The sequence below is a fragment of the Saccopteryx bilineata genome, chromosome X (genome assembly GCF_036850765.1).
Source record: "Saccopteryx bilineata isolate mSacBil1 chromosome X, mSacBil1_pri_phased_curated, whole genome shotgun sequence".
Lineage (NCBI taxonomy): Eukaryota > Metazoa > Chordata > Mammalia > Chiroptera > Emballonuridae > Saccopteryx > Saccopteryx bilineata.
In genome coordinates, this window is record NC_089502.1 from 64,587,332 (window position 1) to 64,611,790 (window position 24,459).

Consider the following 24,459-nt stretch of genomic DNA (forward strand, 5'->3'; position numbering starts at 1 on the left):
AAGCAAAACGAAAATTCAACTTCCTTCCATTGCCTTTAGTCTAAGTCGAATTCCAGGGTCCATATTATGTACTTATGTTTATAATTTTAAATATTCTGATCTGTGCATGTTAAGAGAGAGTGTTATGTACTGATATGCCCTGGGCTTACAGCTGGGCTTCACCATTTCCTAGCTGAGGGAGTTAAACAAGATACTCAATTTCACAGATGGTTTTAGTATTTCTTTTTCTAACTCTAACTTTAAAATGGGAATAATTGTAGCACCAATCTCTCAGGATTCTTGTGAAGATTAAGTGAGATAATGAATGGAAAATGACAAGGTCAGCATATATAGAGTTCTGTTTTTTCCTTTCCTTAACATGAATGAAGCTAGCATTTCTCAAAATATATTCTTTTGAACTTGAATCCCTCTAAATGCTTTTTCAAAAAAAAAAGAATTGCTTATTGTTCAACTGAATTTGTTCTTAGAAAGAATAGATATTAACATATTTAATAGTACTGAACTCTACCCTAAACCATTTTTTTTTTTTTGGTGGTGGTGGTGGTGATTTATTTTTTTTTTAAAGAAATGCAATTTTTTTTCTTTAATTTTTATTTATTTATTTTTTAGGGGGGGAGAGAGAGAGAAAGAGAGAGAGAAGGGGGAGGAGCAGGAAGCATCAACTCCCATATGTGCCTTGACCAGGCAAGCCAGGGTTTCAAACTGGCAACCTCAGTGTTTCCAGGTTGACGCTTTATCCACTGCACCACCACAGGTCAGGCGTGATTTATTTTTTAAACCTAGCATTTTCCAAACTTATTATTTTGTCATTGTACCTTTTTTTTTCTTGGAACACCCAATAACAGCCCATGCTATTGACGAGGTATATTTTGGAAAAGGTGAGTTTAGTCATCAGGTCCAGGCGCTATTCTCTCTCAATTTGGCCTCATTGGACCACAGCTCCCCTATGATATCATGAGGGCTATGTCACGTCTGCTTAGAAGTTTGGAGTTGCTGACGTCACAGTAGACAGGACCAGGGTTCAGGGAAACTGAGTTTCCATTGCAATTCTGCCATTCCCCTATTGTCAGGGAAGAACTCGTGTGAAAATAATAGAAACAGCTTTGAAAATTAAAAATTCAAACTATTTTGAGAAAGGGGTTAACACCTCTACTAGGAAAAGTGTCAGAGCAGTGACTATAGAATGAGGGGGCTAGAGCTTGAACCGTGTTGCTTTCCTTTTCCATTGAGTGCACTTGGACCGCATCAGCTACCTGCCTGAAAACATTTTCAACTCCTGGGTTTCTGAATAATTAAAAATGATTCCCAGATGAATGTGCCTGAATGTCCATAGCTCTGTCTTTTGTCTGTGTTCTTGTTCTTCCTTACTAAGCCTTTTCCCAGTATGGGCTGTCGTTTAACATTATATAGCTGTGGCTCTTGCTGAATATTAAATACTGAATTGTAATTAAGACGCACAGTGGAAAAGAAGATTGTTAAAGGATTTAAGAAACAGGTTTAATTAATAGGTTTAACGTGCAGCCTTCTCATACTGTTTAACTTTATGTCCACCTGTAATGTGTTTATTTTCTGGTAGGAGACATTAAGGAAAGTGATGTTGCTTTAACATTAAACACTGTGTAAGGATGCAAAGTCTCTTGTTACTGTTTTTTTTTTAAGATTTTATTTATTCATTATAGAGTGGAGAGAGAGAGAGAGAGAGAGAGAGGAGGGGAGGAGCAGGAAGCATCAACTCCCATATGTGCCTTGACCAGGCAAGCCCAGAGTTTTGAACCTGCAACCTCAGCGTTTCCAGGTTGATGCTTTATCCACTGTGCCACCACAAGTCAGGCCTCTTGTTACTGTTTTAATACTAGTTTTGTTCTGCTATTTTGTTGGTTAAGTGTTAATGGTGATTACTTACATAACTCATTTCCTTTCTGCATCTGGAAGAACGTAGGTGATACTCTGAATTAGCTTTGTAAAACTTGAGGAATATTAACACTGTGTTTTCTATAGTTTCAAAGTTGGCACTGCACATGGTGGAGACTTACACATCAGTATTATGTTTATTGGGCTTTTCTATCTTTGAAAATACAAATATCTAAAATGTTAGTCACTCTCCCATCGTGAAGATGAGAGGGCTTTAGAAATGATTTTTATTGTTTGCTGTTTAACTACTTTGAATACTCAAGTTCCACAAAGAGATTCTAGTTTTATGGAAGTTGATTTTCATCATATAAAACAGTATTCCTGGCAATAGAGATAAACATCATCCTTCATCATAAACTACTTTTTTCCTTTACTTGATGTACAGAGGCAGTTTTGACACAAAATTGGCAGAAAATGTTCCAGTCCTCTTTTCTCTCTCTCTTTTTTTTTTTTTTTGGTCAGGAAGTTTTTACTTTATCTTTAAAATAAATTGTATCTATGGAATCTTAGAAATGAAATCAGTAACCTAGCATTGTTATTCTCTACAGAAACATTTCTAAAGATAATAGAAATAGTATTTTGCAAATTGAATGTCAGACTTCTGAAGCTGTATCTTTAAAGGTACAATGTAAGAAATATTTGGTGCTCTTTATGTTGTTTCTGTTGCAATAATGTTATAGAGAGCTTATTAGAATGTTATATTGATTTTTTTCTTTTATTGTCATATTGATTCTGATACCTAGAGTCTTTGGCTTTCTCTTTAAGGGATATTATAAGGCACATTTAGAACCATGTAAATACCAAAATGAATTTCAACAAAATCTGTGTTGGTCTTATAGTGAGTTTATTAATAATTATGTTGCCGTCTTTTGTCAGAAAGACCACAATAATGAAAACCACGTTTCTCTTTTTACATATGTAATTGGATGAGATCACCAGATGCTGATGTTAAGAGCACAGCAACAGGAAAAGTTGAAAATGGGCGCTGCATGGAAAAATAGTAGAACCAATTAGCTCTGTCAAACACCATATGACCAAGTATAGGGGAGAAAAATGGATTTTGACCATGAACCGACCTCAGGTCACTTAATAATGGAAAGAAACAGCAATATGGCCCCTCTTAGAGTTATTTAGGCTTTTGATATTAGTAGAAAATACCTTGGAAATTGATACATCATGTTCAGTGTTTGAAAATTCACATTAGATTAATTTTGCTTTTTTGAACATTTTATTATGATAATTTTCAGACATAAAGAAAAGTTGAAAAAATTATATTATGAACACCTATATATCTGCCACCTAGATTCTACAATTAACATTTTGCTGTATTTGCTTTATTACCTATCCATGTATTCATTTTTCTGTTCATCCATTTTTCCATCTTACTATTTTATGTATTTGAAAGTAAGTTGCGTACATCCAGTACCTTCAGTCGGGAACACTTCAGTGTTCACTATCATTAACTAGAGTTTAGAATTTATTTATGGTTCTTTCTTCAAGATAAAATTACACGAGTGAAATGTACAGATCTTAAGTGTGTTATGTAATAAATTTTGGCAAATGCATGCACTTCTCTAACTAAGAAATTTATCAAGACAAAGAACAGCCTGACCTGTGGTGGCGCAGTGGGTAAAGCGTCAACCTGGAACGCTGAGGTCGCTGGTTTGAAACCTGGACTTGCTGGTCAAGGAATATATGAGAGTTGATGCTTCCTGCTCCTCCCCACCTTCTCTCTCTCCTCTCTAAAATGAATAAATGAAATTTAAAGAAAAAAGAAAAAAAAAGATAAAGAACATTGCAGTCACTCCATAAAGTTCCCTTATGCCTCTTCAAGTCCTGCCCTTACTCCCACCTTCAAAGACAGCCATTCTTGGGTATTTTTCATCATATATTTATTAATTTAGCTTCTTCTAGAACTTTACGTGAATGGAATCTTGCAGAATATACTTATTTTCGGTAAAGCTTCCGTCACTCAGGGTCATGCTTTTGAGATTCATCTCCGTAGTTGTGTGTATTGATAGTTTATTTCCTTTCATTGGTGAATAATGTCCGTCCTGTGAATTTATCGCTGCTCATTTACTCCTCCCTATTGATGACTACTTCACCTGTTACCGGTTTGGAACTATTAATAAATAAAAGTGCTTTGCTTTGCTTGTGTATAAACACCTAGGAATAGAATTACTGAATCATAGGGTTGGTGTATGTTTGGTTTTTTAAGAAACTGCCAGACATTTTTTCTGAAGTGCACCGTTTTATACTTCCACCAAAATCGATGAGCATCTTGGTCATTCACATCAACACCTGCTATTGTCAGTCTTTTTAAATTTAACTATTCTGGTGGATGTGTGTATATTGTATTATGCTCATTTTAAGTGCTTATTTTAATATGTACTTAACTAATGACTAATAATGTTCAGCCCCTTTTCATGTGTTCATTAATCACATTTATCTCCTTTCTGTGAAATCAGTTCAAATCCTTTGTCCATTTTAAGATTTGAATATTTGTCTTTTTATTAAGTTGAAAGAGTTATTTACATATCCTGGAAAACAGTCTTTAGATATTTTATATGAATATTTTCTCCTAGTTTGTGCCTAACTTATTCATTTTTTAAATGATATATTTTGTGGAGAAGTTTTTCATTTTGTTTGATTCTAATTTCTCAGAATCAATCTTATTACTTTTTGTGTCTTGTCTCAAAAACCTTCATTTCCCCTTAATGTCACATTTTGGATGTATATTTATTACTTACAAATTGGTGTATTCATTTTTTAAAATTTTACCAAAGGGTAAACGAATTCAAATATATGGTGATGGAAGATTATTTGACTTTGGGTAGTAGTCATACAATTTAATATAAAGATTATGTGTCATAGAAATGTACACCTGAAACGTACTTAATCTTAATTTCACTAGAATATTCAACATAGACAAAATAAAAACTGACTCTTCTTCAGATCCATGTCAACAATTGATTGAGAAAAAGTATATCAGAATTTTGAAAAGATTTTTAGTACCATTATGGTTGAATAATTTTGGATACCATATTAAAGGTTTTAGTTATGTTTAAATTTTTTTAAGTGAGAGGAGGGAAGATAGACTCCTGCATGCACCTCGACTGGAATCCACCTAGCAACCCTGGTCTGGGGTCGATGCTCGAATCAACTGAGCTATCCTCAGTGCCCCGAGGCGGACTCTGGGACCAGCTGAGCCATTAGCTGTGGGAGAGGAAGAGGGAAAGCAGGGGAAGAAGTAGAGAGAAGCAGATGGCCACTTCTCCTGTCTGCCCTGACTAGGGATCGAATCCGGGACTTCCACATGCTGAGCTGATGCTCTATCCACTGAGCCAACTGGCCAGGGCCAGTTGTGTTTAATTTTTGAAAGCGCTTTTATAGATTTTTGTTTCATTAGAGGAAGAGACAATGAAGCAAAAATGGAAATGAAAACAAAACCAAGAATTTTACCCATTGCAGAACCAGAGTGGATCGTGTTATAGGTGGATTGATTGTACTTTGGGGCTAATTGTTCAAAGAATCAATAAACATGAAGAATTTTGCAAGGATTGGGAAGCCCACTATGTAGTGCTGAGTTAGAGACTGCCTGTTGCCAAAAATCTACTTAGGCCCTGGCTGGTTGGCTCAGTGGTAGAGCATTGGCCTGGCATATGGACATCCTGTTTTGATTCCCGGTCAGGGCACACATGAGAAGCGACCATCTGTTCCTTTCCCTCTCCCTCTCCCCCTTCTTTTCTTCTTCCCCTCCCACAGCTAGTGGCTTGGTTGGTTTAAGTGTTACTAACTTGGTTGATCTGAGCGTTGGCCCCAGACAGAGGTTGCCAGGTGGATCCCAGTCTGGGTGTATGCAGAAATCTGTTTCTCTATGTCCCCTCCTCTCACTGAAAACATCTCCTACTTAAGACATTAATCAGAAGTCCAGTGTCTACAAGCTTCTGATTCTAGTTAGGAGACCTCAGGGTTCTCTAAAACAGTGATCTTCACTGGACTGTAGAATGAAGAATAATGGTTCACTCAGTTATATGTGGGGATATTATTCTTCTTATACTTACAAGTTTTGATGTGAAAAATTGTACCCCAGATCTACTTTTATTTGTGGCCCTGACGGCTAATAGCACAGGGCCTTCCACTAGATTCACAGTAGCCCGTTATGAATGTGTGTATGTGTGTTTGCATGCACACAGTACGTGTATACACATACACACACATACATTTTTGTGTGTGGGAAGTGGATTTTGGAGTACTGGTCATGGCAGTAAGTATTTAACTATTTACAGAAAAGTCAGCAGTTTTTCCAGTGGTTTTCTTGGCAATCTGCCAGGTTTCCTTCCCACCCATTTCTGTTAACCCAGGAGGCAGATTTGTTCATGTTTATCTGCTCAGTGCCCATAGCAACCTGGGAACAATCATATGACCAGTGGTAAAATCTCTATAAAGAGGTCAGAGAGGTTTTGGGCTGGTGTCTCAGTAGATAGAGCATCTGTCCAGTGTATGAACATCCAGGGTTCAATGCCCGGTCAGGGCACACAGGAGAAATGACCATCTGCCTCTTCCCCCCTCTCTCTCTCCCTTCTCTGTCTTCCTCTCCCCGCAGCCAGTGACTTGATTGTTTCGAGCGTGGCCCTGGCTGCTGAGGATAACTCTGTCAGAGCATGACAGCCTCAGGTAGTAAAAATAGCTTGGTACTCAAGCATCAGCCCAGATGGGGTTGCCGGGTGAATCCCCATCAGGGCACATGCGGGAGTCTGCTTCACTATATCTTTTCTCCTCTCACATAAGAAAAAAAAAAAAAAGAGGCCAAAGAAATTTTTAACTCCTTAGACAATGAAAAGTTACCTTAGGGATCTAAGAAACCCACTTCTCTTTATTTCAGCCTACTATTTCCTCTAATCTCAACATCCCAGTATGTGTGCTTTTGAGCTTTGAGGTAGCAGTATTGAATGCATTGAAGGGTAATGGATGGATTGCAGATAAAGATTGGTGATTCGATTTGTATACCTTTTTCTTCACTCTTATGTATTTCTTTATTTATTTTCATTACAGAAAAAGCTACTATGGAGGAAATTGGGCCAGTTTTAGCTTTTCAGGACTGTTGTCCTGGATAAAAGAATACCAGGTAAAGTTCTTATCTACTTTTTTAATCTACGAGGTTTTAATGTGTATCACAGACTTGAAGAAAACCCTAGTCTCCATCTGTAATATAGAATTAGTACCTCTGTAATATAGAATTAATTTTTATTTATTTATGTATTTATTACTTTTTTTTCCTCGTATTTTTCCAAAGTGGGAAGTGGGGAGACAGAGAGACAGACTCCCGCATGTGCCCGACTGGGATCCACCTGGCATGCCCACCAGGGGGTGATGCTCGGCCCATCTGGGGCATTGCTCTGTTGCAGCCAGAGCCATTCTAGCACCTGAGGCAGAGGCCATAGAGCCATCCTCAGCGCTTGGGCCAACTTGCTCCAATGGAACCTTGGCTGTGGAGGAAAAGAGAGAGAGAGAAAGGAGAGAGGGAAGGGTGGAAAAGCAGGTGGGCACCTCTCCTGTATGCCCTGGCTAGGAATTGAACCCAGGACTTTCACATGCCTGGCCGAAGCTCTACCTCTGAGCCAACCAGCCAGGGCCAATACCTAATTTTATATCCTTAAAAATTATCCAGTCACCATTTCAGCTACTATTTTTCCAGTGCCTTCAAAATATAGATATCACTTTTTAAATATAAATAGATATGTTGGCTAAAGAATAGACCCTATATATTTGATACCATTTTGTAATTATTTGATGTGTCCAAGTACAAGGCAAGTTTTTTCCCCAAAATAGTTTTTCAGAAAAAATATTTCACTTCTCATAAAGTCTCAGCTATACTAGTTGTCCTTTCAGTTAGTTTATTTTAGTAAAATAACTCACTTTCTGGGGAAGATACATTCATTTGTAATGATCTCAGTCATTATTGCTTTTGCATAATTTTAAAAGTGTTTCACCTGACTGAATCAGCAAAAACAAAAAGCAAGGAAAATAATTTAACCCTTTGATAGTGAGTTTTTTTCATGCTGACTGACCCCCAGGCGTATTTTTTCAAAAAATGAAATTAGTTCCAGTTTTATTAACTTAAAATCATATTTGTTTGATAACTAATTTATGGAAACAAGAAGAACATACATTTGCCTTTTTAAAATCTTGCCTTACACATTTTTAAAATAAATCGATTGGGCCCTGGCCGGTTGGCTCAGCAGTAGAGCATCGGCCTGGCGTGCGGGGGACCCGGGTTTGATTCCCGGCCAGGGCACATAGGAGAAGCGCCCATTTGCTTCTCCACCCCCTCCCCCTCCTTCCTCTCTGTCTCGCTCTTCCCTTCCCGCAGCTGAGGCTCCATTGGAGCAAAGATGGCCCGGGTGCTGGGGATGGCTCCTTGGCCTCTGCCCCAGGCGCTAGAGTGGCTCTGGTCGGGGCAGAGCGACGCCCCGGAGGGGCAGAGCATCGCCCCTGGTGGGCGTGCCGGGTGGATCCTGGTCAGGCGCATGTGGGAGTCTGTCTGACTGTCTCTCCCAGTTTCCAGCTTCAGAAAAAAAAAAAAAAAAAACCAAAATAAATCGATTGTACTCTGAATGGTCAGGAGGCATGCGGACATACATGAACTTTTGTGCTACTGAAAGGGTTAATATAAATTTAATAATTTTTCCCCCAAGGGTAGGATCTCACTATTCTGTTGTATATCACTGTAAAGAAGTTTTTTAGAGCTTATTTAAAGAATAATAATGGGGACGGGTTGGTTATGTCATAGAGTTTGTCAATTATTATGAGACAGCTTTAAAGAAAAAGCTGTTCTAATTTTAGATAAATGTTGTATGTCGCTTGAAATGAAATTCCTGCAGAGAGCATCATGACATGTGATGATGGAATCAGAAACTGCTATATCTTCAAAGAAACCTGTATAATTATATTAACTACTGTCACCCCAAAAAAAATCAATTAAAAATCAACTAAAAATAAAATCTTTAAAAAAGAATCTAGGCAGTTCAGAAAGGAGGATGCTATACACTAGGAAATTGTATTAACTAAAATAATACAGCTAAGACTTCATAAGTACTTACCATGTGCTAAGCACCACACTAAGCATTGTAGTTGTACTGATTAGTTTTATGATGCACATGACCCAAAAAGTGCTTCTAGTCATGACAAAGACGTTGATGTTGAGGAGGCAGTGAAGGTTCAGTTTGAATAATATTGTTGCATAGAAGTGAGAGTATGGAGAAACAAGCTAAAGGAGACATTAAAATGTTTTATCTATTTGCCTTAAGTATTCATATATTTAACTTTATCAGAAACCCTATTTTGAACTTAATTCTTGGGAAGTATATGTGCGAGTCGCCTGATGTTGAGGCGTATTTACTACTAAATACTTCCATGAGAAAATTTAATCTAGATTTTTAAAACAACAACGAAAAACCTGGGCTTGTCTGAGTGGAAAACTTTTGGTGAGTGAAGGGATTTTAAAAATAATAAATTTAGTATTGAGTTAGATTTATTACACCAAAAATATTTGATGTGGCCACCATGTCCTTTTCTGCCTCAGTCTCTGTACCTGGCCCCCAGCTCTATTCGCAGGCCAGTAACCCCATGTTTGCACGATCACAGTTCCTTTAACTCACCTTCACTTCTCTTGGCGTTGAGATGTTTAGGACTACTTAATAATCACACTTGATTATAAGAGCTGCCTGCCACTGCTTTTCTTCAGTTTAAAATGTTAAATTCAAGACAATGAAATTTTTTTGTTTATTGGGGTTAACATGACATTGGTTAATATGATTATATAGGTTTCCGGTATACATCTCTGCGATACATGATCTGTATATTGCGTTATGTGCCCACCACCCAAAGTCAGATCATCTCCATCACTAGACATTGACCCCCTTTGTACTCTACTACCTCCCCAACGTTTTTTCCCTTTCCCCTGGTAATGACCATACTGTAAGACAAGGAAACATTTTTCTGAAGTGAGAAGACGGGAGGCAGAGAGACAGACTCCTGCATGCACCCTGACCAGGTTCTACCTCGTAAGCTCCTTACTGGTGATGCTCTGCCCATCTTGGACTGTTGCTTGGCAACCGAGCTAGTTTTGGTACCTGAGGCAGAGGCTCCACGGATCCATTCTTAGTCCCTGGTGCCAGCTTGATCAAACCAATCAAGCCATGGCTGCAAGAGGGGAAAAGAGAGAGAGAGGGAGGATGGGGAAGTGAAGAGGGAGGGGATGAAGCAGATGAGCAGATGATCTACTCTCTTGTGTGCCCTGACTAGAAATTGAACCTGGGACATCCATATACTAGGCCAGTGGTTCTCAAAGTGTGAGCCAGGGCACACTGGTGCGCCTTAAAAGATTTCCAGGTGCACCCTATGGTATTCCAGAGAAATATGTGCCTGTTAGGGACCAAAAAACCAACAGGGTTTTTGGAGTTTAGATTTTTGGGGGACAGAGGTGTGGGGAATTGGTTGTAAGCTGAGAGTCTACACAACCCCCCACCTCACTTGCCTGATTAGGTTGCAAAAGGCTGTTAAGCTGTGGTGCTGGATTGTTTACACTATCCTCCATGTTCCCTGGAAAGAATGGAGGCAAGTTTCTTCTATCTTTTGTTTGGTGTAAAGTTAAGATGATATGTATGGTGGGAGTTTTCTGCACTCAACACAATTAAGAGTAAAAAGAGAGGAATTCTTCAATGTATTGATGAGGAAATGAGAGTTTGCCTTTCAAATATATGCCCAAACATTGAAGAACGCTAGGACACATCAGGCTCATGTTTCTCAGAAATACAAGAATGAGAAAACACATTTTCACTGGGATCTGCTGAATTTACTAAATCTTACTAAGAATGAATCTATAGCCTGATCTGTGGTGGCACAGTGGATAAAGCGTCGACCTGGAAATGCTGAGGTCGCCGGATTGAAACCCTGGGCTTGCCTGGTCAAGGTACATATGGGAGTTGATGCTTCCAGCTCCTCCCCCACTTCTCTCTCTCTGTTTCTTCTTTCTCTCTCTCTCCCTCTCCTCTCTAAAATGAATAAAAAAAAAGAATGAATCTATCTATCTATCTATCTATCTATCTATATATATATATATATAAAAAGATAACTTTTTTGTCATTTTGTTTTTTTTTAACCTCTTTTTTACGAATTCTAAAAAGCGTAACTCAAAAAATGTAACGTAAAAATGTTTTCTTAATGTCAGAATAAATTTAATTTTGTTGTATTTATTTTGTTTAATTACCATAAAAGCACGCTTGGACTTTATATTATTTTTCTTTAATATTTGACTTAATTATTATAGCATATTTCTCAGAAATTTGTATATGATGCACCTACAATTATTTGTAGGATTTAAAATGCGTCCTGACTTTAAAAAGTTTGAGAACCACTGCTCTAGGCCGATGTTCTACCACTAAGCCAACAGGCTAGGGCCACAATGAAACTTAGAAAAACTATTGCCATACTCTGTCAAATCGGTAAATTTGGAAATTTTCTGAGGTACATTTACTTAGAACAAAGAGTATGACAGTTATATTTCACTACTCATTCTCTGGGTATATATAATATATTTTATAAACTTTTTTTCTCTGAGAGATACTTATCAAATAGATTAAATTTTTAAACAGATTAAAATTTGATCCATGACATTTGGGAAAGGTATGTTTTGACATCTTCAAAAATTCCCTGTATTCAGGGCCCTGGCCGGTTGGCTCAGTGGTAGAGCATCGGCCTGGCGTGTAGAAGTCCCGGGTTCTATTCCCGGCCAGAGCACACAGGAGAAGCGCCCATCTGCTTCTCCACCCTCCCCCTCTCCTTTCTCTCTGTCTCTCTCTTCCCCTCCCGCAGCTGAGGCTCCATTGGAGCAAAGATGGCCTGGGTGCTGGGGATGGCTCCTTGGCCTCTGCCCCAGGCGCTAGAGTGGCTCTGGTCCCGGCAGAGCGGCGCCCCGGAGGGGCAGAGAATCGCCCCCTGGTGGGCAGAGCATCGCCCCTTGGTGGGCGTGCCAGGTGGATCCCAGTCAGGCTCATGCGGGAGTCTGTCTGACTGTCTCTCCTGGTTTCTAGCTTCAGAAAAATACAAAAAAAAAAAAATTCCCTGTATTCAAACATTGCTGTATCATAACTTTCTCCATGAACAGCAAGTATGAATTATCAAAAAATTTAAAGGATCACTTTCAATCTTTAGTGATAATTTATATTATTTATTATACTTTCTTGTTTTGATTGTCTTTCAGAATACAAAATAGTAAGGGGTTGGTTATTATTGATTACTGAAGTCCTTAGTTATGTTGAGCTGAGTCCTTTTCAAAAAACATGTTTACATTTATTCAATATTTGACATAGTTAGTGATTACTCTTCAAGGATCCGAGAGTAAGGAGAAGGAAATAATTTTGAAGCTGCAATTTTGGCAACAAAATGTAAACACTTGATTATTAACAAGTAATAATTGGAACAGAGAAGCTTGAGTCTTAGCAGATGGAGCATTAGTAGTCCTAGCTTTTAAGCAATGTCAAAACAGCTGTCAAATGACTACATCAAAATATCAAACAAATATCCTGATAGAAATCTGTAAACCAGACCTAGCTTTTGCTAGGTTAGAGTTTATACGTTGTTTTCCTTTCCTTTCTTCGAAGTTGGTAGACTGCTGCTGGAGTCCCTTCGGTGACAAACATGCTATCCCTCTTTGAGGTTAATGGGATGAAGGGAAAAGCGTGAATTTATAAACATACAGATTTTCTCAGAACAGGAGAGGTTCACATTGTTCAAATAATTGAAATTTCTCACCTGTATTTTGTTTAGGAAAAGAGCGACGTTGTTAATGAAAGTGCAGCCTGGCAAGAACAGATCCTTGAAAGTGAAGAAGCCATTGCTCTTAGCAAGGTGGACAGAACCATTCAGCATGTGGAAGTGTTTTGTTATGCCAGGTATGAAAATTATTAGGATATACTAAATTAATTACTTCTTAAACTTCTTTGGAAAAAGCCAATAGAGATAATGTAGCATTGGTTGCTATACATCTAATAGATATGCTGGTTTGCCCTTTTTTTTTTTTACAATTCATTTTAGAGAGAGAGGAACGGCAGGAAAAAGAGAGACACAGAGAGATTTGTTGTTCCACTTATTTATGCATTTATTGGTTGATTCTTGTATGTGCTCTGATGGGGGATTGAAATCACAGCCTTGGTGTATTGGAACAATGCTCTAACCAACTGAGCTACCTGGCCAGGGCCTTGTTTGCCTGTTTAACAATGTAACTTTAATTTTTTCTGTTTAGATACTAATATCTTACATTAATGACTTATAATTTACTAAGCCCTTCTAAATTTATTATCTTATTTGATTCTTACCAGTAACCTGTGCTAGGATAGGGCAGATAGTATTAGTTGCCTTTATTTTTCTCAGATTGTTCAGTAAAACTAAAGAAGAGTAATATGCTGAATGCCCCATCGTTTGCTAAATGTGAAGGCCACACCCAAGCTTGGTAGTAGTGGAGCTTAAGATTAAAACCCAGAGTCTAGTGTTCTTCTAACTCTTCTTAGATAATATGCAAAGTAGCAAAATGGAAAATACATACCACTCATCTTAGATAATTTGTATAGTATAATGGACAATTATAATTTAAAATGTAAAAAATCAGATTGAGTAGTCATAACATTTGGGGACATGTGTAAATCAGGATAGAACAGTGGGAAGTAGGAATGTTTTGAGTGTCTCTGAGGAAATTCATTGTTTTAAAACATTTGAAAAAGTTTATTTCTTCAAATGACAGGGTTGACCGTCTGAAAGGTAGCAATCACATATTTCAGCAGTTATAGACTTGAGGGGTTTAGAACATCAGACTGTCACACATTATTTTTTTTTGTATTTTTCTGAAGCTGGAAACGGGGAGAGACAGTCAGACAGACTCCCGCATGCGCCCGACCGGGATCCACCCAGCACACCCACCAGGGGTGATGCTCTGCCCACCAGGGGGTGATGCTCTGCCCCTCCGAGGCCACTCCAGCGCCTGGGGCAGAGGCCAAGGAACCATCCCCAGCGCCCGGGCCATCTTTGCTCCAATGGAGTCTCGCTGCAGGAGGGGAAGAGAGAGACAGAGAGGAAGGAGAGGGGGAGGGGTGGAGAAGCAGATGGGTGCTTCTCCTGTGTGCCCTGGCCGGGAATCGAACCCGGGACTTCTGCACGCCAGGCCGACGCTCTACCACTGAGCCAACCGACCAGGGCCTCAGACTGTCACACATTTTAATAGTAACTAAAACTTAAAATCCAAGACATGGCCCTGGCCGGTTGGGCCAGTGGAGGGAGCGACCACACAGCGTGTGGACATCCGCGGTTCAATCCTTTGGTTTTTCTTTAGTCTTTATGTCAATTGGGGTCTGTAGTTTGTAATGACTGAACTGACACATTTTGAGTGCAGAGCAAATGATCTCATTTTCAATTTTTGGTTTCTTCAGTTTCATTTTTGGAACTACTTAAAGTAGTAAAGTAAAAGATTGGTGGGAGGAGATTTGTTTGAAACCAGAGAAGTAGAACTCTGCTCTACGTTCCTCTGGTCGCCCATGAGAGTGTGGAGCAAGAGGAGAACTGGGCTCATGCTCACTGTGTCTCCATGTACTTGGACAGGGAGCTGGTTGGTAATGTCATGTGAAGCAGGAATAGCCCCCCTATAAATGTTTTGACAAGCTTGTCTATGTCTAAAAACTGTTGTTGGGTTTTCATTCATTTATTTATTTTTTTGTGACAGAGACAGAGAGAGAGACAGATAGGGACAGAACAGACAGGAAGGGAGAGAGATGAGAAGCATCAGTTCTTTGTTGCAGCTCCTTAGTTATTCATTGATTGCTTTCTCATATGTGCCTTGACTGGGGGGCTATACCAGAGCCAGTGACCCTTTGCTCAAGCCGGTGACCTTGGGCTCAAGCTGGCGAACTTGGGGTTTCGAACTTGGGTCCTCTGTGACCCAGTCTGACACTCTATCCACTGAGCCACTGCCTGGTCAGGCTTTGTTGGGTTTTTCTTTTTTTTTTTTACAGAGGCAGAGAAAGAGAGTCAGAGACAGGGATAGACAGGGACAGACAGACAGGAACGGAGAGATGAGAAGCATCAATCATCAGTTTTTTGTTGCGCATTGCAACACCTTAGTTATTCATTGATTGCTTTCTCATATATGCCTTGACCGCAGGTCTTCAGCAGACCAAGTAACCCCTTGCTCGAGCCAGCGACCTTGGGCTCAAGCCAGTGAGCTTTTGCTCAAACCAGATGAGCCCGCGCTCAAACTGGCAACCTCAGGGTCTCGAACCTGGGTCCTCCACATCCCAGTCAGACGCTCTATCCACTGCACCACCGCCTGGTCAGGCTGTTGTTGGGGTTTTTTATTTATTTTTTTTGTATTTTTCTGAAGCTGAAAATGGGGAGAGACAGTCAGACAGACTCCTGCATGCGCCCTACCGGGATCCACCTGGCACGCCCACCAGGGGCAACGCTCTGCCCCTCTGGGGCGTCAGTCTATTGCGACCTGAGCCACTCTAGTGCCTGGGGCAGAGGCCAAGGAGCCATCCCCAGCGCCCGGGCCATCTTTGCTCCAATGGAGCCTTGGCTGCAGGAGGGGAAGAGAGAGACAGAGAGGAAGGAGAGGGGGTGGGGGTGGAGAAGCAGATGGGCGCTTCTCCTGTGTACCCTGGCCAGGAATTGAACCCAGGACCCCGGCACGCCAGGCTGACGCTCTACCACTGAGCCAACCGGCCAGGGCTGTTGTTGGGGTTTAGGTAGGAATTGCATTAAAGCTATAGATTAACTTTTGTAGAATTGACGTCTTGATCATTTTGAGTCTTCAGTCCACCAGCACGGTATGACTCTTCATTGATCTAGGTCCTCTTTGACTTCTTTGAACAGAATTGTATAGTTTTCAGTATGCCAGTCCTGTATATGTATTATTAATTGTATACCTCTGTATATCATTGCAATTGGAGCATTTGCAGTTGTAAGTGGGTATTGTCTTTTGATTTTGGTTTTCAAATGTTTGTAACTGGTATCTAGAAACACAATTGCTTTTTTTATTGTTGATCTTATATCCTGAAATCTTGCTGACCTGACTTACCATTTCTAGGCATATGTTCAGAGAAAACATCTCCAGGTTATTTTGACATTTGATTATGCTGCATTCCCATCATCCCAAGTCAAATCGTCTTCTGTCACCTTCTATTTGGTTTTCTTTGTGCCCCTCTCCTCCCTGCACCCCATCCCTCTTCCCCCCCACCCTGTAACCACCACACTCTTGTCCATGACTTTGAGTCTTGTTTTTATGTCCCACCTATGTATGGAATCATATAGTTCTTAGTTTTTTCTGATTTATTTCACTCAGTATAATGTTATCAAGGTCCATCCATGTTGTTGTAAATGATCCGATGTCATCATTTCTATGGCTGAGTAGTATTCCATAGTATATATGTGCCAAAGCTTTTTAATCCACTCATCCACTTACGGACACTTGGGCTGTTTCCAGATCTGCGCTATTGTGAACAATACTACCATAAACATGGGGGTGCATTTCTCCTTTTGAAACAGTACTATGGTGTTCTTGAGGTATATTCCTAAGAGTGGGATAACTGGGTCAAAAGGCAGTTTGATTTTTAATTTTTTGAGGAATCTCCATACTATTTTCCCCAGTGGCTGCACCAGTCTGCATTCCTACCAGCAGTGCAGGAGGGTTCCCTTTTTTCCACATTCTCTCCAGCACTTATTCTGTGTTGTTTTGTTGATGAGCACCATTCTGACTGGTGTGAGGTGGCATCTCATTGTGGTTTTAATTTGCATTTCTCTAATAATTAGTGATGTTGAGCAATTTTTCATATGCCTGTTGGTCATCTGTATGTCCTCTTTGGAGAAGTATTGATTCATTTCATTTGCCCATTTTTGATTGGATTGTTTGTCTTCCTGGTGTTGAGTTTTACAAGTTCTTTATAAATTTTGGTTATTAAACCCTTATCAGACGTATTGTCAAATATGTTCTCCCATTGTGTAGTTTGTCTTTTTATTCTGTTATTATTGTCTTTAGCTGTGCAGATGCTTTTTAGTTTGATATAGTCCCATTTCTTTATCCTGTCTTTTATTTCAGTTGCCCGTGGAGGTAAATAGGCAAATATATCACTGCGAGAGATGTCGGAGAGCTTACTGCCTATGTTTTCTTCTAAGATGCTTATGGTTTCATGGCTTACATTTAAGTCTATTATCCATTTTGAGTTCATTTTTGTGAGTGGTGTAAGTTAGGGGTCTAGTTTCATTTTTTTGTAGGTAGCTGTCCAATTTTCCCAACACCATTTTTTGAAGAGGCTGTCTTTACTCCATTGTATGCTCTTACCTCCTTTGTCAAATATCAGTTGTCCATAGAGCTGTGGGTTTATTTCTGGTTCTCTGTTCTGTTCCATTGATCTATATGCCTGTTCTTATGTCAGTACCAGGCTGCTTTGAGTACAATGGCCTTGTAGTATAACTTGATATCAGGTAGTGTGATATTTCCCACTTTATTCTTTTTTTTCAAGATTGCTGAGACTGTTTGTATTTTCTTTTGGTTCCATATAAATTTTTGGAATATGTGATCTATATGTTTGAGGTATGTCACTGGTATTTTAATTGGTATTGCATTGAATTTATCAATTGCTTAGGATAATATAGACATTTTAATGATGTTTATTCTTCTTAACCATGAGCACGGTATATGCTTCCACTGGTTTGTATCTACCTTGATTTCTTTTATCAATGTTTTATAATTTTCCGAATACAAGTCTTTAATCTCCTTTGTTAAATTTACTTCTAGGTACTTTATTTTTTTGGTTGCAATAATGAACGGGATTGCTTGCTTAACTTTTCTTTCTGACAGTTCATTGTTGGTGTATAAAAATGCCTCTGATTTATGAGTATTAATTTTATACTCTGTCACCTTGCTGAATTCATTTATCAGGTCTAATAGTTTTTTGACTGTGACTTTAGGGTTTTCTATATACAATATCATATCATCTGCAAATAATGATAGTTTTACTTCTTCTTTTCCAATTTGGATGCCTTTTATTTCTTCTTCTTGTCTGATTGCTGTGGCTAGGACTTCCAGAACTATGTTGAGTAAGAGTGGTGAAAGGGGGCACCCCTGCCTTCTTCCTGATTGTAAGTGGGTTGCTTTTAATTTTTGCCCATTAAGTATGATGTTGGTGAGGGTTTTTCATAGATTACCCTTATCATGTTGAGGTATGTTCCCTGTATCCCCACTTTGCTGAGATTTTTGATCATGAATGGTTGCAGAATTTTATCAAATGATTTTTCTGCATCTATTGATATTATCATATGGTTTTCTTCTTCCTTTTGTTTATGTGATGAATCACATTGATTTGCAAATATTGTACCAGCCTTCCCTCCCGAGAATAAATCCCACTTGATCATGGTGTATGATTTTTTTCATACATTGCTGGATCTGGTTTGCTAATATTTTGTTGAGGATTTTAGCATCTAAATTCATTAGGGATATTGACCTATAATTTTCTTTCTTTGTGTTGTCTTTTCCTGGTTTTTGAATCAGAATTATGCTCACATCATAAAAGGAGCTTGGAAGTATTCCTCTTGAATTTTTTGAAATAGCTTGAGAAGGATAGGAGTTAGTTCTTCTTTGAATATTTGGTAGAATTCACTAGTGAAGCCATCAGGCTCAGACTTTTCTTTGTTGGAAGTTTTTTTGATAACTGTTTCCATCTCATTTGTTGTAATCCGTCTGTTTATGTTTTCTGATTCTTCCAGATTAATTTTTGATAGATTATAAGTTTCAAGGAATTTGTCCATTTCATCTAGGTTGTCTAGGTTTTTTTTTTGGCATACAGTTCTTCATACTAATTTCTTAACAATATTTTGTATTTCTGTTGTGTCAGTTTTTATTTCTCCACTCTCATTTCTAATTTTATTTATTTGAGTCCTCTCTCTTTTTTCTTGGTGAGTCTGGTTAAAGGTTCATCGATCTTGTTTACCTTTTCAAAGAACCTGCTCCTGGTTTCATTGATCCTCTATATTGTTTCTTTAGCCTCTATGTCATTTATTTCTGCTCTGATCTTTATTATTTCCTTCGTTCTCCTAGCTCTGGGCTTTACTTGCTGTTCTTTTTCTTGTTCTTTTAGATGCAGGGTCAAGTTGTTTATCTCAGCTTTTTCTAGCTTCTTCAGGTATGCCTATAATGCTATGAACTTCCCTTTCAGGACTGCTTTTGCTGTGACCCATAAATTTTGAATTGATGTTTGCTCATTATCGTTCATTTCTAGGAATTTTTTTATTTCTTTTTTGATCTCATTGTTAACCCATTCGTTATTTAATAACATGCTATTTAGTTTCCAAGTGTTTGAGTATTTTTCAGTTTTTCTGTTGTCGTTGATTTCTTGTTTCATGCCATTGTGATCAGAGAAAATGCTTGATATGATTTCAATCTTCTTAAATTTTTTGAGACCACTTTTGTGCCCTAACATGTGGTCTATCATGTAGAATGTACCATGAGCACTTGATAAGAATGTATATTTTGTTGCTTTAGGGTGAAAGGTTCTGAAGATATCTATTAAATCTAGTTGATCTAGTGTGTCCTTTAAGTCTGCTGTTTCTTTGTTAATTTTCTTTCTTGAGGATCTATCTACTGATGTTATGGGGTATTGAAACCTCCTATTATTATAGTATTGCTGTTGATCTTGCCCTTTAAGTCCAGCAAAGTCTGCTTTATATATTTTGGTGCTCCTATATTAGGTGCGTAGATATTTATAATGGTTGTATCTTCTTGTTGGATTGCTCCCTTTATCATTATGTAGTGACCTCTTTATCTCTTACTATAGCCTTTGTTTTAAAGTCCATTTTGTCTTATATAAGTATTGCTACCCTAGCTTTTTTTTTTCATTTCCAGTTGTGTAAATATTTTTTTTCCATCCTCTTACTTTCAATCTATGTGCATCTTTTGTTTTAAGGTGTGTCTTTGTAGACAGCATATGTATGGTTCCTGTTTTCTTATCCATGCAGCTACCCTATGTCCTTTGATTGGATCATTTAATTCATTTATATTTAAGGTTATTATTGATATATATTTGTTTATTTCCATTTTATTCTTTAAAGCTGTATTACTGTTTTGCTATATTCTTTTTCCACTTTGATCTGTTTATAACAGGCGCCATAGCATTTCTTGCAGCATTGGTTTGGTTGTAGTGAATTCCTTGAGTTTTTTTTTTGTCTGGGAAGCTTTTTATTTCTTCTTCAATTTTAAACGATAGCCTCGCTGGATAAAGTAGTCTTGGTTGTAGGCTCTTTTTCTGCATTACTTTGAATATTTCTTGCCAATCCCTTCTGGCCTCAAGTGTTTCTGTTGAGAAGTCGGATGTCACCGTTTTGGGGACTCCTTTTTAGGTGATAGCCTTTTTTTTTTTTTTTTTTTGTATTTTTCTGAAGCTGGAAATGGGGAAGACAGTCAGACAGACTCCTGCATGCGCCTGACCGGGATCCACCCGGCATGCCCACCAGGGGCGACGCTCTACCCACCAGGGGGCGATGCTCTGCCGCGACCAGAGCCACTCTAGCGCCTGGGGCAGAGGCCAAGGAGCCATCCCCAGTGCCTGGGCCATCTTTGCTCCAATGGAGCCTTGGCTGCAGGAGGGGAAGAGAGAGACAGAGAGGAAGGGGGGGTGGAGAAGCAAATGGGCGCTTCTCCTGTGTGCCCTGGCCGGGAATTGAACCCGGGTCCCCCACACGCCAGGCCGACGCTGTACTGCTGAGCCAACCGGCCAGGGCCACCTTTTTTTTTTCTTTCAGCTTTTAATATTTTCTCTTTGTCACTTAGCTTTGGTATTTTAATTATGATGTGTCTTGGTATAGATTTTTTTTGGGTTTCTCTTTAACGGAGTTCTCTATGCTTCTTGAACTCATGAGACGTTTTCCTGCATTAATTTGGGGAAGTTTTCAGCTATGATATGATTGACCAAAGTCTCTATCCCTTGTTCTTTCTCTTCTTCTTCAGGAGCCCCTATAATGCAGATGTTATTTCTCTTCATGTTGTCACAGAGCTCTCTTAGAGTTTCCTCAGACTTTTCAGTCTCTTTTCTTTTTTCTGCTGTGCTTTGTGCCTTCATTTATCTTGTCTTCTAACTCACTAATTCAATCCTCAGCTTCATCCATCCTGCTTTTAGTTCCTTCCATTGTGTTCTTCATTTTTGATATTGTATTTGTCATTTTTGACTGATTCTTTTTTATTATTTCAATGTCCTTTTCATATTTGCTATCTCTTTATTTAGGTGTTTGTAATGACCATCTGTTTTTGTTCCAACATTTTTGAGCATTCTACCAATCGTTATTTTAAACTCTGCATCCGTTAATTTGGTTATATCTGACTCATTCAGGTTCTTTTCTAGGGATGTCTCTTGATTCATTTGTTTTGCATTTCTCTGCCTTCTCATTTTGTCTGTGTATAAGAAGATTTTGGCCTCTGGAGTTCACTGGGTGTGGCCTCTGTGTTCCCTAGGTGTGGTCTGTCTACAGGGCTGCCACCCCCCTGCCGCTGCTGCCTAGGGGCGTTTGGGTATCGGTGTTGCCTGTGCCAGCCCACTGGGGCTGTTGCTGTGGTTTCTACCTCTCCTCCATGGTAGGGGCCAGTTCTAGGTATTTTTTTGGAGTGGGTAGATTCCTTGAGAGTTTTACTTAGGCAGTCATTTCTGACAGTCATGTCTCCTGCAAAGGGCAGGGAAGACCTTGTTGGCCTGGTTGATGGAGACATGTGTATGGCATCCACCTGTGGTTGCTGTGAGAGGGCTGTAGAAAAGACCAGAGGCTTCTGCAAGTACTTCTGTTTCGGAGAATGCTTTCCCTCCAGCCCTTGCCTTCAAGCGAGACAGATAATTTTCTTTCTCTCTCTATTCCTCTCGTGTGTTTTGAGCTGCTGCCCTAATGCTGTTGCTTAGAGCTAGTGAGTCCCATTAAGTTTGTGCACAGGCCCTTTAAGAAGAACCCCTGGGACTTGTGGGCCATCAGGCACAGTCAGCCACAGTCCTCAGGTTTTTACAGCCAGAAGTTATGGGAGCCTCTCCTCCTGATGCTCTTTCTAGAGTCAAGGGATGGTGGCCATGCTTCCAGAAAAGGTTTTTATGCCACGAAAATCTCTCAATATGAAAGGAGGTGGAAGAGTTTTCCTAATGCGTGTGCTTTTTAAAAATTATTATTTTAGTGAATTTTTACCAATATCTCTCAGTTTTTACCAAAGATCCATCTTTGACTAAAGTGATGCCTAGAAAAGTCAGTAAAATGACCATAATGGGTTTTGCTCAGCTATGATCCATCCTGGTTTAGGGTGCCTTCTATCTGATAATTAGAAGAAAATTTCAGCTCTTGTGGTAGGAGGGGGGTAATTAATGGTTGCTAAGTGGGTAACCAGCAGTAACTGCTCTCCCACGTTATGCAGTTTTATTATTGGAGAAGGTAACAAGAGGTTGATATTTCAGCTATGCAGCATTTTATCTTCATAATAAATAGGGAACTGTATCTACCAATATATTATGTTGCAGCAATTCAAAATTGATTACAGTGGGGTTTTTTTTCCGGTTTTTGTTTTGTTTGATTTTTGTTTTTTTAGTATTACTATTTTCTGGAACAACTTTTGATAGTGTGATTTTTGTAACTCTTAGGAGTAATTGTAAACGTTGATTTGCAGGATTGAACAGTTGAGTAGCAGTATAACATACACTGTGTATATCAGACATGAATAGCCTTACAACAACGTACATACAGCAGAGTAAAAGAATACAGTCTCTTCAACAAGCTATACTGGGAGAAAAGGCCCAATGGCTTAAAAATAAGTAATGAGCACCTATGCTGAAGCATTAATCAGCTGGTTGGTAATTTTCATTTGATTCATCTAAAAGGGTGACTGTTACAAGGCGAGAATATGACACATTCACTTCGAGGCATTCTTTTGTTATTGCCATTAATTGATAAGCAATATTGCATAATATCAGAATGTATACCTCCAGAATTCTCAGGGTATATTGAATTTTGGGCAATTAGTAAGAAATTTTGTTATACAAAGCAGTAGTCAGCAGTTGCAGTTAGGTAAAATTATCTAAGAAATATTGTTAAATTGTATTATTGTAAATGGCCTTTGAAATTCAAATAAGCAATATATATCACATTAAATTTCATTGCCAAAATCTTTTTATTGAAAATTTTTATATGTTAAAATTATAGTTGCGTTTTAGAACTCAGATTCCTTTGAGAAGCATATAATCCAGTGACATTTATTTTCAACTGGCAAGTGTGTTTTTATACTTTTCAAATATTTTAAAATTAATGAAATTGTTATTATTTTATTCTGAAGTTTGCTTCAAAAGGTAGAACTATCTTTTTTTAGACTCTTTTTTTAAACCACAACATAAAGTTTTAAATTCGAGGAAAGATAAATGAAGAAAATAATTTTGCTTACTTAGGAATGAAGTTTACATTTTTAGAATTTTCTGGTGTCTTTCTGGCTTCTAGTTAGCTATTAAATTCAACTTTGATAGAACTTCAAAAAGGTGGTTGTTAATGGCAAGTAAGGATGTTATTGTGTTTCTTTTTTTTAGAGAGAGAGAGAGAGAGAGAGAGGGAGAGGAACAGACAGGAAGGGAGAGAGGTGAGAAGCATCAACTTGTTGTAGCACCTCAGTTGCTCACTGATTGCTTTCTTGTATGTGCCTTGACGGGGGCGGGGGGCTGCAGCAGAGCGAGTGACCCCTTGCTCAAGCCAGCGACCTTGGGCTTCAAATTAGCATCCTCAGGTCAAGCCAGCAATCATGGGGTTATGTCTATGATCCCACACTCAAGCTAGCTACCTCACGCTCAAGCTAGTGAGCTTATGCTCAAGCCAGCGACCTTGGGGTTTCGAACCTGGATCCTCAGAATGCTAGACCTATGGTCTTTCCACCGAGCCACCAGTGGTCAGGCGACACTACTGTGTCTTTAATACAGATTTTTTTAATGTAGTGCTAGGGATTTCACCAAATTATGATGTTGACAACAGTAAAACTTACTAGCTAATGTATGTCGAATGAATTCTCAAAGAATAATTTCTTCCCTTACACATACCTTTGTGTAAGTATTTTGATGTATATCTCTTAGATTGTCCAGCATTTGTTGGTGCATTTCATTCTCTCTGCAAAGTCCCCTTTCTCAAAATGCAGTGGAGAGTTACTGATTAGAGCAGCTGCTGTTTTCAGGGTGTCATCACTGTGGTCTGTAATAAGAGAAGTTGCTACATCCTGTCTTACCTGTAAAGTGTAATTAATTATCCTGTCATTTTTCAGATTAATTTTTAGGCATGGAACTTTTGCCGAAAGTTGTTATTTTAAATCCTTCATGGTTTATTTGGTTTTCAAAATAATGAAGGTGAATGCAGAGCACAAACAATTTTGTAGAAAACATGCAAATTACATTTTGTATTACCACCCTTGATTTTGAATGGCACAGATGTCTGTGGTGCTACTGTGTAGTTATGTGG

The 24,459-nt window shown here is 38.9% G+C and overlaps 1 protein-coding gene across 1 annotated transcript in view; it reads left to right on the forward strand.

Annotated features, from left to right (window-relative positions):
• The window catches only part of CHM (CHM Rab escort protein), a 190,573-nt gene that overhangs the window by 47,512 nt on the left and 118,602 nt on the right, over positions 1-24,459 (forward strand). Inside the window, exons 3-4 of the mRNA XM_066248947.1 lie at positions 6,967-7,039; positions 12,742-12,866. Of these exons, the coding sequence (XP_066105044.1) occupies positions 6,967-7,039; positions 12,742-12,866 (198 nt within the window). The remainder of the gene's footprint in view (positions 1-6,966; positions 7,040-12,741; positions 12,867-24,459) is intronic.